Source organism: Myotis nattereri, assembly GCF_964212035.1.
Source record: "Myotis nattereri genome assembly, chromosome: 13".
Taxonomy (NCBI): Eukaryota; Metazoa; Chordata; class Mammalia; order Chiroptera; family Vespertilionidae; genus Myotis; species Myotis nattereri.
The window spans coordinates 38,174,874-38,192,684 of NC_138088.1; the positions used below are offsets into that span (position 1 = coordinate 38,174,874).

The following is a 17,811-nucleotide window of genomic DNA, read 5'->3' on the forward strand; positions in this document are numbered from 1 at the left end:
CTAGACAGTTCTTGAGAGACCTTAAAAGTGTGGTTCTGAACTCAATATCCTCCATTGACAATTTTGTCCTGTTTCTTTGTCTCCGCATTTTTTATGCTTTCTTGGTGCACCCCCTAGTGGTCTTTGTGCACAGTCTTGTTGTAGTTAATCCTTGATTGTTGTAGTTAATACTGGGGGGATTTGACCTCCAGGCCAACTGGCTGTGAGAATCAGCTGTGTCTTTAGTGGGAAAATTTCTGTCCTCTGGGGAGGTGCTAATCTAGCCTTTGCCTGAGGCTATCCGGCAAATGGCTCTGGGCAGGACTTGGGCAGGGCAGGTCGCACGGGATCTTTGTATTTTCCGCACTGTGCCTCCTCTGAGTCTCGGTATGCTTTTCTCTTTCCTTCTAGTTGAAGAATTTCCCCTCAGCCAGCCTTCTTGTGGTTCTGGGTGATGTCCGTTCCGTCTTCTAGTTGTATTTTTGAAGTGGTTGTTTGAGGCAGCAAACTCCGGTGTTTACTTATGCCACCATCTTGGTTTTCTCCCAGATATTCTTTATTAAAGCTCTTTGATTAATACAAGCACATATTTAAACCTATTAGTATTGTTTAAATGGTCCTGGAAGAAAACACTTTTATTTACTTCAAAATCTTATACTGATTACATGAACGTTTGCTAATATCTATTTTTATGGGTAAATTACTTACTCAAAGTAGAAAGGTTTTCTTAATCCAAGATGCAAAAATTGAAAGCAAACAGTGAAAGACCTAGTTTTCTTCTCTCTGTAAATAATCTTTATTTTAGGCATAGTTTGGTTTGTTTGTTGAATCACAGGCAAATTAATGATTGCACTTTATTGTGAATGTTCATCTTACAGAGTTTAAACATCTTCCAGAACCTAAATAAACGCCAGTTTGAAACAGTTATTCATTTGTTTGAAGTTGCAATAATAGCAACTGACCTGGCTTTATACTTCAAGTAAGTACAGAACTTCCTTATACCTGTGTGGTTCTGCCTGCCTTCCATAAATGGTCCATTGCAATAAACTTGAAGGACATTTATTCACACACACACATTTATTAGTATCCTTTTGGGTTATCAATAAAACACCTTCAAGATGCATGACAGTGAATTTCTAGACATCTGGAAACTTTTAAAAGCTAAGCCCCTAATATTAAATAGTTTATCTGAAAAAGGTTGAGTTGAGGAATATTCAGCAAGATTGTCGCATTGCCAGAAGGGTGATCCCATACAACCTCATGAGGTGGCTTTTGTCCTGAATTCACCATGGTCTGGAGTCTGGGAGATGAACAATCTTGGTGATACTGATGCAAATTAACCAAACTCCCAGAATTCTGAGTTATATACAGCAGAGTACCAGCTTATTTATTATAATAATAGTTACCAGGGACCAGATACTTCAAGCTTCTGCATATTTTCTTGTCAGTGAACCATAAAGCTGCTTGGTGAAAATGGATTAGAATAAAGTGAACAAGTTCTAGGATCCAAATATTTAATGACTTTGATGGGAAGTATCAAATTGTGCCTCTCTGATTCTTCTTAATTAAAAATTTAATATTAGATAGTTCAAACATGAAGACAGATACTTAGGATAATATAACTCAGATTCAACAAATGCTAAGATTTTGCCATACCTGTCTTATTTTTTTTAAAGGAGAAAAAAAGTGATAGAAATGAGATATTTCCCCCACACACACACACACTCCACCATGAAAGACCCCTCCCATTTCTCCCTCAAAGACATGACCATTCAGAGGCTGATGTGTATTTGTGTATTTGTGTATTCCTTTCCATCCATGTTTTTATATGGTATTGTGAAGTATATTTAAAAATTTCCCATAAATGGTATCATACTGTATATACCTTTCTGCAACTTGCTTTTTACATGCAACATTTCCTTGGCGGTAAATGGAGATCCAGTTAATTCGTTTGAACTGTATATTCAACTGTATGCATATACCATAATTAATTCAGCCATCCTTCTATTCACGGACATTTAGATTATTTCAAATTTTTCATAATTGCCCACAATACTAAATTGTATGTCCTTGGAAATATGTTTCCTAAAAACTCTCACTAGAAATGAAATTGCTGTAGGGTTTGCATATCTTCAATTTTACACCTCATTGTGAAAGGTGACCCAACAGAGCTTACGCGCAGTAAGACAATTTAACTGAATAGTACAGTGTGCGTAGAGCTTGTCTCAGATATAGTCATGCAAACATGGCTATACTTTATGCACAGACATATTATAAAATGTAACTTCTTACCTTGGCGTCCACACCCACAGAGTCATTGGCTGTGCTTCAGGAGATCTGAAAAGCTCATGTTAAAGATACCTTTTTACCTTCTGGTCTTATATGCTATCGCACAGCTGCATCTTTTTTTAGGAAGAGAACCATGTTTCAAAAAATTGTTGATGCCTGTGAAAAAATGGAAACTGAAGAAGAGGCCATCAAATACATAACCATTGATCCAACCAAAAAAGAGATCATCATGTGAGTAGTCAGAATTTTATTCCTATTTTGGCAAAAATCACTTATTTTGTATTTCTTTCTGTATTAACAATTTTTGTTTCTTCCAAAGGGCAATGATGATGACTGCATGTGACTTGTCAGCTATAACGAAGCCCTGGGAGGTTCAAAGTCAGGTGAATAAAATTATGTTTCCTTTTCTGTCACACTCGTAGGTCCCACGTAAAAGGGAACGAGAGTATATCGGGTAACCTCAGACATTTATTCACACACACATTTATTATCCTCCTTCTGGTTTATCAATAGAGTTATCAAGTGATATTATAGCTATCACTTATTTGAACTAATCTAAATGTCCATGAATAGAAGGATGGCTAAATTAATTATGATATATCACTTATATGAAGCTATTATCTTCCATTACCCTGGACTTGTGCTCTCAAGCAATCAGTTTATAATTTAAAAAGATGAAAAGAGGAACTTGAGAAGTTAAGACAAAGATAAAATGTTCCCTGTTGGGTATGAAAAAAGGCAAATTGCTTTCACGAGCTCACAAATGTAAGACAATAGGTCTTTTTGATCAGGCCCCAGAACAAGACAAGTAGAGGGAATATTGGAAAGAAAATGCTTTCCTGAAAGTATTCCTTATCACTGGACAGGCAATGAAAAGTTTATGTACAGTTATTCAGGGATTGTGTGATAAATCAGCACGAGGATGAATCATTAGTGCTTTTCTCTTTCCTACAATCCCTTCTTCAGTGCACAATCTCCCCCCTTTATTAAACTTAAATTTACTCCATTCTCCTTGTTCCATAACATTCATACTATTACTGTTATAGCACTTACCACACTGTATACTAGTACATGACTGCCTTCACTGGACTGTGAGCATCTTAAAGAAAAATGTCACATCTCATTCTTCTTAGCAAGCCTGGCTCATGCCAATATAAGGCAGCTAGTAGGTGTTCAATAAATTTGATATTGGGTTTTTAAAAAGGATATAAATAAACCCTCAAATATCTGCACACTGTAATTAAGTAAAGCTGTGTTCTAGCCTTTGTGTGCATATGTGTGAGTGTGGTGTGCATCACACATGCAGATAGATGCTAGATGCTAACAGAAGCAGGACAAAAGGAATTGGGAGATTCCAGAGCTTGAAGCATAATATAATGGAATTAAATATCTTCCCATTTCCCTTTTTTACTGTTGAGAGATGGTGACAATAGCAACTAGGAGGTAGGCACTCCCAGAATGAGTTTGGAACACTGATAAGAAGAGAAATTCTCCTTTCCCATTTTCATACGATCTGTAAATGTCATCTTTTTAAAACCAAAGAGCATGCGGTATGACAATATGCTCAGAGGTACTTTAAACAGTAACTATAAACCCTGTCTTAAATGTTATTCATACTAATACAAAGCAGATTCTCTATTAATAAGTTGCTTTCATGAACCAAGTCTTTCTTATTTGCAGGTAGCACTTCTAGTTGCAAGTGAATTTTGGGAACAAGGAGATCTGGAGAGAACAGTGCTACAGCAACAACCTATTGTAAAGACCTTGACATAAAAAACACACTATTTATTTAAAAATATCGATACAAATCAGTCTATTTTGTTTGCTGAACCTTAGAAAACTATCTTTAAAGGGTTTATTTTTCTTTCTAGCCTATGATGGACAGAAACAAAAAAGATGAACTGCCTAAACTTCAAGTTGGATTTATTGACTTTGTTTGTACTTTTGTATATAAGGTAAGTAAACAAATTATTTGGGTGAAATTCATAATCATCTGGATGAGAATTTTGCTTTCAAACTGTTAACCAAATACAAAAAGACCCCACATGAAAAGCCATTAGTGGTGTCCTTATTTCTCCAAGGTAGTTTGCGGTATTGTCCTAATCTCTCATTCAGGAGTGGAAGGAGAAAGAACTCAGGTGAGAGCAAATTGACTCAGGCAGGCAGGAAAGGAAGCCCCTGTCTCCGTTCCCAAGGCACTGAGTTAAATGCGACCTAGCAGCACTGAACACCGGAACATTTTCTTACAGCTCTTCTGCATATGGAAAGTACTGAATATTAACCACACAATTTAAGTAGTTTTTTACCTGAAATTCTCTGTAGGAGTTCTCCCGGTTTCACCAAGAAGTCACCCCCATGCTAAATGGCCTTCAGAATAACAGAATGGAGTGGAAATCTCTGGCTGATGAATATGATGCAAAGGTGAAGGTAATGGAAGAGGAGGTGAAAAAGCAGGAAGAAGGAAACATGACTGAAAAAGGTTAGATGGAATTTGATTTTCCTTCTTGCAAGTAGCCAGAAGTCACATGACAAAAGCATAAAAAGTAAACACAAATATTAAACTTGCTTTACTGTACGGTCTGATAATTTTAAGATGTTAGTGATTTTCAGGTTATCTCCCCTCCCTCCAACCACCCGCCCCCCCCCCCCACCCCCCCAACACACACACACAGACCTTCCTTAGAATTCCAGATGGAATGGGCTGGTCCCATTGAGCAAGGGGTGGGCCTAGGCTTCCTCATCCACTCTAGAAGTTGGCTCCTGAGGCACCTCTGCAGATACTGAGTTTTTAGAAATAACATGAAAACCATGAAATCAAAGGGATCAACAATTTTAGTCCCAACATTATGCATTCGCTGTGAGACTTTCAGCAACTTGCTGAACCTCTCTGAGCTTAATATTCTTCTCTATATAATGAGAAGGTTTTACAGATCTCCAGGTAGCCCTACATGTAAAGCAAAGTTGGCCAGCTGAGTGAGGTGTCAACAGGTACTCCAAGACTTAGCCTGCCTGCGCCTCAAATGTCTCCACGGCTATTTTTCCTAATGAAATCTCTACTCTTAAAATCACTTTGTTAGACTTTCTTCAGAAAACCTCTGTAAGACACTCAGGATCAATTATTACCTCATCAGATGTCTCAAAATGTCATCTCTAAAGTGGAATGTGAATACGATGAGATTTTTTTTTTTTGAGAGTTCAGCACTCAAAAAGTTTGTAAGAAATTCTTATTGTTTAACAAAGAATTCATCTCTATCTGGAAAGGTCTTGCAAAACAGAAGATACAACAGTCCTTTTAGAGCGTTCTATTGTGTTTAAGAGTATTTTAAAGACTTTAAAGAGGGAGAAAGTCTTTTGCTGAAGAGGCTAAGGATATCCTTCAACAGAATAAAAATAGGATTTCTGACTCCTTGATATCCACTTATGCACTTATTCAGTACAAGGCCCTGTGTTAGGCAGGCCCTGGGGAGACACTGAGCCCTTATCTCACAGATGGGGGAGCTAGATGTTAAAATAAGTGAGTGCTTGGTTATCTAACTATCAGAGGAAGCATGAGGTGTGTACCTGAGGAAGGATGCTTATGCTAAACTCTGAACTCTGGCTAAGCAAAGAGAGGTGGGGTTCAGAAAGGAGAGAAAGAAGAGAATATGTACAAAGGCTTTGAAGTGGCAATAAGCTTGGTGCAACTGGAGAACTTAAGGAGACTAGACAGTAACCAGGGCAAAGTATCAGAGGCTGGTAATGCAGGCAGCCCTGCCAGGTTGTGTTGCCTTGAAGGCCTTACTAAGAATGTGTCCTCCAGAAGAGCTAGGGGAAGTCATTAAAGGGATTTAAATAGGAAAGCCATAATATCTAATTTGCACTACAAAAAGATATCAAAAGTGGTAATCTTACTGAGCAAGTGATATTTCTTAGTACAATAAAATTTAATCTTTCGTTCAATTTTATAATAAATAGGGTAATAGGGTATCTGGTCCTTTAAGTGGCTCGTGGCATTTTTATTTATTTATATATCTAGCTAGCTAGCTAGCTATCTAGCTATTTATTTGTATTCAGTATATTGAACTAGAGGCCCAGTGCACAAAAATTTGTGCACTCGGGGGGGTCCCTCAGCCCAGCCTGTGCACTCTCGCAGTCTGGGACCCCTCAGGGGATGATCACCTGCTGGCTTAGGCCTGCTCCCCAGGGAATTGGGCCTAAGCTGGCAGTCAGACATCCCTCTGGCAGCCCGGGAGCCGTTGGGGGGTGTCCACTTGCCAGTGGGGAGCAGGCCTAACTGCAGTGGGACAGCCTTAGAACTGCTGAGGAGGCGGGAGAGGCTCCCACCACCACCGCTGTACTGGCAGCCTTCAGTCTGGCTTGTGGCTGAGCAGAGCTCCCCCTGTGGGAGAACACTGACCACCAGGGGGCAGCTCCTGCATTAAGCATCTGCCCCCTGGTGGTCAGTGTGTGTCATAGTGACCAGTCATTCCAGTCGCTCTGCTGTTAGGGTCAATTTGCATATTACCCTTTTACTATATAGGATGTGGATCTTCTCTACTTTATGTGCATAAAAATCACTGCTGCACCTTTTTCCTATTACAGTGACAAGTTTCTGTGAACTAGGAACATTATTTTGTATTTCCAGGCAACAAGCTTTGTGCCTAGCCCAAAGCAACAACTCAGATTCCCAGATTGTGTACTTCAGTGGTTCTCTTAAGAAACAGATGTTATAATTGGCTAATTCTTTATTAGATTCTATTTTTAAGTGGACTAATTCTGAATATGTATTTAAGTTTTTAAATAGTCAAGCCTTTAGTATTTGCTGTAAGCTAAAACTAATTAAGCCATAAAGTTAATACTAACATCATTAGAGTGTTAGAATAAAAACACTATGTATCCACACTCCCAATAATACTGCTTTTCTCCTTTTTACTAGCTACAGAAGATTCAGGAGATGGTGTTGATGACAAAAAGTCCAAAACATGCCTAATGTTGTAGTATGATCCCTTGTTCTACATTTCAAATATTATTTCTACTCTTGAAGAAAAAGAGAAAACATTCAAAAGAACTTCAGCAAATTTCATTCAGCAAACCATCAAGTAACACAGTAGGAGGGGCTTCAGTAAAGCTCCTCTTGTGACTATCAGGGAAAAACACACGGAGGATAAAATAAAGTTCTACAAAAGTGCAAAATAAGATGAGAATGAGTGCTTTTTAAAAGTTATTAATTGTACGCATCTGCTAGGGCTACCATAACAAAATATCACAGACTGGGTGACTTAAACAACAGGAATTTATTTTCTCACAGTTCTGGAGGCTAGAGGTCCAAGTTCTAGATGTTGGCAGGGTTGGTTTCTCCTAGGTTTGTAGATGGCCAGCCTCTCCCTGTGTCTTTACATGGTCTTCCTCCTGTGTTTCTGTATCCTAATCTCTCATAAGCACACAGTTGCATTGGATTAGGGCTCACTTATATGACCTCATATTACCTTAATTACCTCTTTACACACCCTATCTCCAAATACAGTACATTGAGGTACTGGGCATTTCTATTTCAACATGCCTTTGTGGTGGGGGGGAGGGGGGAAGACACAATTCAGCACATAGCATTAATAATCGTGATTTATACTCAAATCCCTTCCTGAACTAAAAATACCTAATCAACATGTCTTATTGTAAGAGTATATACAGCAAAAAAATGTATAATGTATATAAATACTATATAGAAAACAAAATGAGTCAAAGGTTATTTAATCTGAGCTTCTTGTCATCTCTTTCCTCTACATTTTACCCTTGATAATGGAATGGTAAAGCCCACTCCACTTTTGGCAGCTTATAAACTATGTCTTATCCTATGCCCATCCCTCTCCACAAGTCTGAAATTTTTTATTTTATGTGTAACTAAGAATATTTTATGTTCTGATCTAGTGTTCTCATTGAAAGAATTATCTATTTATAAGACATTACCTGGATAAACCTAATGCAAATTAAACCAGCTGATAAATATTATGCATTATTCAGAAGAATGTAATTTGATTATGTGACACTTTTACTATCAAAGCCATTGGGAAGGACGTCGAGAGAGGTTACTTTTAAAAATGATTATTAGACCTATATATTGATTCTATGTACTTGTCCAGAGATGCTAAGGACAATCCACTACTTCTAGTACATGGTGCATGTCAGAACATTAGAAAAACTTAGCATTTCTTCCTTTACTTATCTATAACCATAGACTGAATTAAAAAACAGACCAAATAATAATAATTACACCACAGATTTTTAATCAAAAGATATCTAAATTATAATTGAATTGAATTGAATTATAAATGAATTGATGATCAAGCCTCTAATATTTTGTTAAACAGGAGATATTAATTTTAAGCAGCCAAGAAATAACTCACCATTTGTTATATTTTTATAAGATAGGTACTTAGAATTTTGACTGCTACTCTCACATAAGAATGTAAGGTCCATGAGATGTAAGTTTTTGTCCATTTTAGGCTGTTTTGTTCATAATGCTACACAGGCACCTAGAGAAGTGCCCAGTGTTAAGGTAGGTGTTCAGTAAATACGAGTATTTTTAATAAATCTCATCACTCAGGTTTATAAATGAGGAGTGCCTGTAAGTTAATATTTTGAGGAAGAAAAAACTCAATATCTACAATCAAATAAGTGTTTTCTATTTAAGTGGGTAAGTGGTACTATACATCTTATTTCTATTGCTTAAAATAATTTTGAAATTCCACTTCTAGGGTTATTTTAGAGGCTGCATTAAAAAAATTATTCTTTAGCTTTATGTAATTTTAGACCCAAAAATATCAGTCAGCTCAAACAACTTTCCTTCCTCATTCACTAGAAAGTGAACTGTGGGGAAGAAATGTGCCACCTCTTAAGGTCTGCAAAAGTAGGAACTTCACTTAAGAGTAAGTATAAGTAAGTACATTTCATATCCCAAACCAATGGCTCACTGCACACCACTGACTGCATTATAGTCAAATTTGAAATAGGTCTATGGGAGAATCAATATTTAAACTCATCATCTTGAGGCCTTTTCAAAGACTCCTTAAAAATATGACTCCCATGATTTACCATCCTATCTAATAATAGAGAACATGGTAATTAACTGTAACTTCGCTACCCTTCCCATTGGCTAATCAGCGAGATATGCAAATTAACTGCCAACCAAGATGGCGGCCGGCAGCCATGCAGCTGAAGCGAACAGGAGGCTTGCTTGCTCCAGTGAAGGAGGAAGCGAAGGTTCCTCGCCTGTTGCTGCCGGCCTCTGAGCTGCAGTCTAAGAAACAATGTTGCAAATATAGAAGCTAAACAAACCCCATGCTTTCAGCCAGCCGGCCAAGCTGGAGTTGCAACAGTGTTTCAATTATAGAACCCAAACAAACCAGATACCTGCTTTCAGCCGTCAAGGTCTCAGAGCTGGAGCTGAGCCTCAGAGATAAAGCCGGCTCTCAGTTCCAGTGACAGCCATAGAAGGTAAATAAATCCCAGAATAAAAAAAGAAAAAAGAAAAAAAGGAGAGGTTGGGAGCTTCAGTCACCCGCCAGCCTGAAAATGGCCCTCAGCCCCTCACCCAGACTGGCCAGGCACCCCAGTGTGGACCCCCACCCTGAAGGGGGTGTGACCAGCTGAAAATAGCCATCATCCCCTCATCCAGGCTGGCCAGGCACCCCACTAGGGACCCCCACCCTGAAGGGGGTGTGACCAGCTGCAAACAGCCATCATCACCTCACCCAGACTGGCCAGGCACCCCACTGGGGACCCCCACCCTGAAGGGGGTATGACCAGCTGCAAACAGCCATCATCCCCTCACCCAGGCCGGCCAGGCACCCAAGCGGGACCCCCACCCTGATCCGGGACACCCTTCAGGGCAAACCAGTTGGCCCCCACCCATGCACCAGACCTCTATCCTATATAGTAAAAGGGTAATATGCAAACTGGCCCTAACAGCCGAAGGACTGGGAATGACTGGTCACTATGACACACACTGACCACCAGGGGGCAGATGCTCAATGCAGGAGTTGCTCTCTGGTGGTCAGGGCGCTCTCACATGAGAGGAACTCTGCTCAGCCACAAGCCAGGTTGATGGCTACCAGTACAGCGGTGGTGGTGGGAGCCTCTCCTGCCTCCTCAGCAGCACTAAGGATGTCCGACTGCAGTTTAGGCCTGCTCCCCACTGGCAAGTGGACATCCCCCGAGGGCTGCCGGGCTGCCAAAGGGATGTCTGACTGCCAGCTTAGGCCCAATCCCCCGGGGAGCGGGCCTAAGCCAACACGTGGTCATCCCCTGAGGGGCCCCAGACTATGAGAGGGCACAGGCCGGGCTGAGGGACATCCCTCCCCACCGAGTGCACAAATTTTTGTGCACCGGGCCTCTAGTCCTATATAATAAAAGCCTAATATGCTAAGTGTCCAGTCGTTCAATGACACATCAACTGTTCAACCAATCAAAGCATAATATGCTAATGGTATGCTAAGGCCACTCAACCACTTGCTATGATGTGCACTGACCACCAGGAGCAGACACTCCAACAGATAGGTTAGCTTGCTGCTGGGGTCTGGCCGATCAGGGCTGAGCAAGAAGGGCTGGACACACCCTGGAGCCCTCCTGTGGTCCCTCCCTGGCCCCAATTGTGCACTAGTGGTGTCCCTCAGCCTAGCCTGCTCCATCTCGCAATCCAGGACCCTTTGGGGGATTTTGGAGAGCTGGTTTCGGCCCAGTCCTGCAGGCCACTCCCTTTAGGAGGACACCAGACACAGGGTTCACGGCTGGCGAGTGCTGCTGCGGTGGTGCGAGCCTCTCCCAATCGGGACTGATTGGACAGGAACCCACAGCAGGCACAGTGGGGCTGGCATGAGCGGGAGCGGCAGGTAGGAGCTGCAGGCAGCATTGGAATGTGGGTTTTGGCCCGATCCCCGCAGGCCACCCAGAGGGACACCACCCATGCACGAATTCATGCACTGGGCCTCTAGTTATGTATAAATGAATTAGATGTGATTATATATAATGTCTAAACTTACAAATGAAGTTGTCCATTGACCATACTTGCAATACCAAATGTCCTCACTCTTATTAATCAAATCATGCATCTTCTCCTCTCTATCCACCCCTTTGCTCTTTATAAAAGTGGGTCTTTATTTTTTTTTAATCAATAAATACTTTTGAAAATTTGATGAAAACTATGGAGCCTTCCTTCCAAAAATACATAGACACTGAAGTTTACAGATTCTAGGAGTGCTTAGCTCTCTGGAAACACAACCAATTACTCTCGCAGGTGTGGACCCCGAGTTAAGAAGTTACATTTTAGAATAAATCTGTGCATAAAGTATACCCATACTTGCATGACTATATCTAAGACAAGCCCTATCTTATGCACACTGTATTATTTAGTTAAATTATTTTATTGTGTAAGCTCTGTTGGAGTCAACTTTTGTGAACACATCCTCTGTATCAGACTACTGGGACATTATTTGGTTCTCTATGGTATTTGCTTTATAATAAATTACACACACTGAAAAATCAAACTTGATTATAACTAACTCCCTTCAGTGGTAGAGGTGAGAAGGAAGCAACAGAAAGGTAAGGGGGGAAAAAGAGGCAGCTAGAAATAGGTAGTAATGTTAAACAGGTGCTCAAAAGAGGGATGCCAGTGTATCAAATGAAAGTAAAGAAGTTGAAGATATACTTAACCTACTTAATGATTTTTGTGAGGAACAGTGGAATCTGTACAGTGTACTAGCTCCATCCTCTAGGACAGTGATGGCGAACCTTTTGAGCTCGGCGTGTCAACATTTTGAGAAACCCTAACTTAACTCTGGTGCTGTGTCACATATAGAAATTTTTTGATATTTGCAACCATAGTAAAACAAAGACTTATATTTTTGGTATTTATTTTATATATTTAAATGCCATTTAACAAAGAAAAATTTAGCAAAAAATGAGTTCACGTGTCAGAGGTTTGCCATCACTGCTCTAGGAGCTTATGATGAAAGAGCTGTAGATAAGTAACTCAAGAGATATTCAAAGGATGGGGAAAGGGTCTCCAATAGCACTAACGAACTTCCAAAGCATCTGACGTCTTGAGGCTGAATTTTTATTTCCAAAGACAAACCACTCAAACTGCAACTTGCAGATAAAACATTTCAGAAAAGTCTCAAAATATATTTTTACATTAAGGAATGTAGGCTTCTTTCTTCCATTTCACAGAAATAAATCTTGAAAATATTCATCAAATTCTTCTTCCCTATTTTAAAAAAAGGATACAAATTGTTTAAAATAAACAGAAAAAATATTACTAGGTGACATAGATTAATAAAAATATTTTAATTCAACATACTTGCTGATTTTTCTACATGTCAATATATTTCATGATTCATCCATTAAATAATTCTTAGCTTCTAGAACAACCCAAATTATACCCAGATTGACTGAAATTCAAATATTTTATATGTTAGCACATCTCCTTCAATGTATTTATTGCCTAAGATTTTACTTTGAAATACTTATGTCATTTCTTCTCTTTACTTTTTTGGTTCACTTCATAACTTCTCTTTCATTCTCATATTAAATTATATTGTCATCAAGAAATGAATGATGTATAGATAACCCATGGACACAGACAATAGTGCAGTGAAGGCCTGGGGAAGGAGTGGGAGCAGGGAGGAGGGAGTCAATAGGGGGGAAAAGGGTAATATCTATAATACTTTCAACAATAAAGATACATTTAAAAAAAATAAATGAATGAAAAGTAAACTATTTTAAAGAAATACATAAGTCTTACTCCTAGCATTAGGGAAAATAATTTTAAACTTCAAGTTTTTCTAACTAAAAAAAGAGTAAAATAGTAAATGTAGCAGATTATGTCTAAAACAAAGAATAGAACTCTGAGATATTAATTATATTTTAATGTGTTTAAATACTATAAAAATCGTAAAGTACTAAATAAATATTAATGCTAGGAGCCAGAGCAGTACTGTGGAAATGGTACAGGTTTCAAGTCAGACAGTGTTTAAGCCAAAGCTTTGTCACTTATTAGCTGCGGGAGCAAGTTAGTTAACTTCTCTGAGCTCAGTTTACTTTTCTGTAAGATAAAGAACATTACATTTCCTCATAGAGTTGCTGAAGGATTAAATGTATACAAAGTTGCTTTTCTTCCTTCTGGGAATGGGGAATCAAGCTGAATAGTCAAATTCGGTGTACCAGTCTCTTTAGAAAATGTTCTTTTTAGATCAGAGATTCACAATAAGACTCTAACATTTGGTTTTAAATAACTGTGACTTCATAAAGTCCTCACAACTATGTCAAAATTGAAAAAAAATGACAGAATCAGATAAAGTTGATTTAAGAATTATCTGCAACTTGGTATTCCCCATGCTACTGTCCTTTTCCCCTAGCATGGCAGAAAAATGCAGAATTTTAAAAATTATAGTAAGAACGTAAATAAGTAAAATTAGCTGAATCTCTGGGTGTACTCAGATGTTCAGTACTTGATCAATGTCAACTTTTATAAAGTCACAAAGAGTTCTGGATTATAAAAGCCTTCTTAGGATTTAATCAAGTGTCTTTATTGTCTAAAAAGGTGAGTTAACTCTAAAACCTATTCTGTTATTTTCAGCTGTAAAGCTATTCAAGGGGAAGTTATACAGTTGAAAGTTTAGCCAATAATTTAACATGCCGGAGTCCATTCATTGTCCTCACTAGCTGAGTTTAGACAGAGACCCCCAAAAGCGAGTAACCTCTGAAGTCCTAGCAAAGGTCAGGACTGTGCAACCCCCAGTTACTCTAGGAACCACCCAGTTAATTTAGGTAACGGTAGTTGAAGCATCATCCCCACCTTAGTTCACTTAATTCCTTAGATACTTGTGTAGATCCTTGTTGATTATTGTTGATCAGATACTCTGCCTATTCCTGGAAATTGTCTACTGATGAGCTAATCAGATACTCTGTCTATTCCTGGAAATTGTCTGCTGATCTGTGTGTCATTGAAACCTCCTTACCCTAAGGGCGACTCCAGATCAGTAAAAGATTGGAGCGGCCTGAACATCGGTGGAAGTCCTTCCGGACTTGCCCGCCTGGTCCCCCAATATTTCAAAATTATCTCGTGTCATTTTTCTCTCATTTGTGTGCAGCCCCTCTTTCAGATACCGAACCCTACTCCACGCAGGACGTGGAGGGAGTCTTACGCGACATTAATATAGCAATATTTTATTTATAGCAACAACTTTTTAATAATGTGATGTATAATGACCACACGTGAGACTAAAATTTATTGAGCAGTTATTACATTTGTAGGTATTGTAAAAGCTTTACATTCTTTATTTCATCAAACTTTAATAAACTCTATGCAATAGGTATCATTTTATCCTCTTTTAACAGATAAAGTTCAAGTGGTGAACATCCCAGTAGATGAAAAGAATTGATAACATTCTATCCCGTATATGGACAGCTCCTGTCTTTGGGGCAAAAGTCGTTGGCAAGTAAACATTACACTTGTATATGTCTTCAAGTACAAGTTTACGATAATCAAAATATCATTGGCAGACTGCTCTAGAAGCTAGTAAACAATGCTTCTCTGACGGAATCTAAGCAGAAACCAGAGGTCATCATCTATTAGAGCTGAGGAAAGACTTACTAAGAGGAAGCTGAACAAGTTGGTTCACGGCTCCAAACAATGGCTGGGTATAAACTCTGATCTTACCAGGCTAAGTGGTCCTTGGCATTAAACAGACATTCATGAGCTTCCCAAACTGATGTAAAGGTGTGCATTATCTATTAATATTAGAACTTACTGTGATTTTTCATCGGTTTCTGGTAGTGGGCCCTTCCAAAGTTCAGATTCCGAGGTACTTTCTTCCTCATCAGAGTTTCCTGTTCATTTAAAAGAGATTTTTAAAAAAATATAAGTATTATATTTAAAACACATTTTGAAATACCCACCAATGCAATTAAATTAACTTCAGATTTAACTGTAGTTTAGCTTCAATTTTTATGGCTCTCTGGAAATTTACTTCACTCTTCCAGACCAATAAATTCTTTCTAAAAATAAATAAATAACCTGAGCTATACCAAAGAGTCTTGGCAAAAAGACCAAGGATTTAAAGTCTCATGGAAAACTTTTCTAAGTTAGACTGAGTTAAAGTAGTAATTACAATATTAACTCTTATAAGGGAACTATCCCTTGCACTATACGTGGTTGTCTTTAATTTAGTTTCTTTTTTTTTTTTTGATCATACATAAGACATGTAAATTAAGATTTTTGTAGAAAGTACACTAAGGAGGAGAGGCCTATTTCAGTGAAGAAACAGGAATTCTCATACGTTATTTCTTAGGAGTAAAAATTCTGTAAACTTTCTCTTAAGGAAAATCTGGTAATACAGATTAGTTTAGAATATACATAACCTTTTGACCAGCAATGATGCTTTTAGGAATTTATTTACTTAAAATAAGCACCTTAAATATATGTACAAAGATGTTCATTACATGATAACAACAAAAGTGAACAACCTAAATCCCCACCAATTAAAGATTGGTTTAATAGATACTATACAGCTGCTAAAAAGACCTTACCATATCTATATGTATTACCATGGGAAAATGTCTAGTATATCAAATTTTTAAATGTATTTTTATTGATTTTTTCTTTCTTTTTTTTTCCTTAGAGAGAGAGGAAGGGAAAGCGATAAAGAGATAGAAACATCGGTGAGAGAGGAACATCATCAATTGTCTGCCTCCTGCACATCCCCTACTAGGGATCAAGCCTGATTCCACTGGGAATCAAACCAGTGACCTCTTGTCTGGTATCAGAAAACTGGTGTAGGAAATCTGGAATCTGGGAAATACTCTTTAGAAGGAATATGAGAGCAAGTGGTTGTAAGGCCTTTTAAATTACTAGTAGCTGTCCACTTTTAAAGGCATTGTAGAATTTGTTCTCTTACATCATTAACAGGGTTACATCGTAGTAATAACTTGATTCAGCCTAATTAGTTTTTCTGTATTTTTGTCTGTGTTTGGTTGTTGTTTTTTTCTTTTTTCTAGCCATAAAACTAAGACTTGATTCTTCTCGCATATTCAGTTTGGGACACTGGTTGTTACTGAGTGGCAATCTTGTTCCAGAGGCTTTATAATGTTATCACCTTTGTATGTAGATCATTAGAAATGTACCCACCCCCTTTTTGATCCATTTTTTGTTAGGATGTGTGCCAGAACGGATTCAGTTAGGAACAAAGTTCAGATACACATGTTGATTCAAGAATCAAAGTTCAACAGGTAAAAGGCTAGAACCACTGTGGCAAATCAGTAGTTTTATTTTTGTGGTGTTTAACTAAAGGACATTCTGTATTTACATTCTATACTGACAGGCCAAATTTGTGTCAATTTTTTTTTTAAACTAATGGTGATATTTAGAGAAGAATTAATTATTACTGTAGTTACTTTGTGGCATATAATTTTATTGCCCTATAATACATTTTTAAATATTTGATCATTTTTAGTTGACTAGTATAGGGTGACTGATTTTGAAAAATATCTATTTTGTCATAATTTTAAAAGAGAATTATCTTTATTATTTTTAATTAAACTGATTCCTATGATAACTGCTACAACCTACCAGAGATGGAAAGAGTGTTGCTAAAGAAATAACAATTTGTACAGTGGGCAATACAAAATGAAACTCTTTTTAAAAAAATATATATTTTATTGATATTTTACAGAGAGGAAGGGAGAGGGATAGAGAGTTAGAAACATTTATGAGAGAGAAACATCAATCAGCTGCCTCCTGCACACCCCCTACTGGGGATGTGCCCACAACCAAGATAAATGCCCTTGACCGGAATCGAACCTGGGACCCTTCAGTCTGTAGGCCCACGCTCTATCCACTGAGCCAAACCGGTTAGAGCCAAAATGAAACTCTTGCATCAGTGTGAAATCTAAGCAAAGCTAATGGCAAGTGGAGATCAGAATTTAAGTCATTGACTCTGTGTTGGAAGTAGATCATGGAGGTCTTTAATCCAACCCTTACCAATGGAATGAGTCACTTACTGCAACAGTGGCTGACCAATTTACACTTGAACACCTCACTATTTCCTGAAGCAGCACAATCCTCCATTCTTGTCTTCAGATGGTTCTAATTGACAATTTCTTCCTTAAATTAAGGCTAAACTCTGTCCTAGGGCAATTTTTATCCATGGGCTCTAGTTCTGCCAACCAGTCATTCATTAGGATCCAAGGCAGGCCGCCCCAAGTTATCTTACAAGGCCATATTGATTACTTTGAGTTAAAGTTACTTAGGAAACTGCAGTGAAAGAACACTGAGCCATCTGTTCCTAAAAGCAGGAGATAAATCTCACATGTGAAAGGTACCCTCTCTGCACCTGGAGGCCAAGAATTCCCTTCTTAGAATTAAAGAACCCAGAGCCAAAGAATCTGTGTAAACGAATCTTGTCCCCTCTTTTCTAATTTACATCCAATCCCAAATCTTGTTTAGCTTCTTCATTAATGACTACCCAAACTTCTAATGAGTACTGTTCGTTTTTTTTCCTTTTGTCCGGTCAA

At 38.4% G+C, this 17,811-nt stretch overlaps 2 protein-coding genes across 16 annotated transcripts in view; one reads left to right on the top strand and one right to left on the bottom strand.

Moving 5' to 3' along the window:
• The window catches only part of PDE6C (phosphodiesterase 6C), a gene marked incomplete at both ends in the record, with an annotated part of 40,023 nt that extends 32,778 nt beyond the window's left edge, over positions 1-7,245 (top strand). Inside the window, 7 exons of the mRNA XM_081104339.1 lie at positions 858-958; positions 2,392-2,499; positions 2,588-2,651; positions 3,949-4,023; positions 4,140-4,223; positions 4,591-4,747; positions 7,184-7,245. Coding sequence (XP_080960465.1) covers positions 858-958; positions 2,392-2,499; positions 2,588-2,651; positions 3,949-4,023; positions 4,140-4,223; positions 4,591-4,747; positions 7,184-7,245 — 651 coding nt within the window. The remainder of the gene's footprint in view (positions 1-857; positions 959-2,391; positions 2,500-2,587; positions 2,652-3,948; positions 4,024-4,139; positions 4,224-4,590; positions 4,748-7,183) is intronic.
• Positions 7,246-12,341: 5,096 nt separating this feature from the next.
• The window catches only part of LOC308528632 (protein FRA10AC1), a 33,026-nt gene continuing 27,556 nt past the window's right edge, over positions 12,342-17,811 (bottom strand). For all 15 annotated transcript variants that reach the window (XR_013996715.1, XR_013996716.1, XR_013996717.1 and 12 more), the window contains 2 exons: positions 15,051-15,129; positions 12,342-12,505 (listed from right to left, as the gene is read on the bottom strand). Coding sequence is in view for 8 of the 15 variants with exons in the window: in XM_081104342.1 (XP_080960468.1) it covers positions 12,463-12,505; positions 15,051-15,129 (122 nt within the window). In the remaining 7 variants the exon portion in view is untranslated. The remainder of the gene's footprint in view (positions 12,506-15,050; positions 15,130-17,811) is intronic.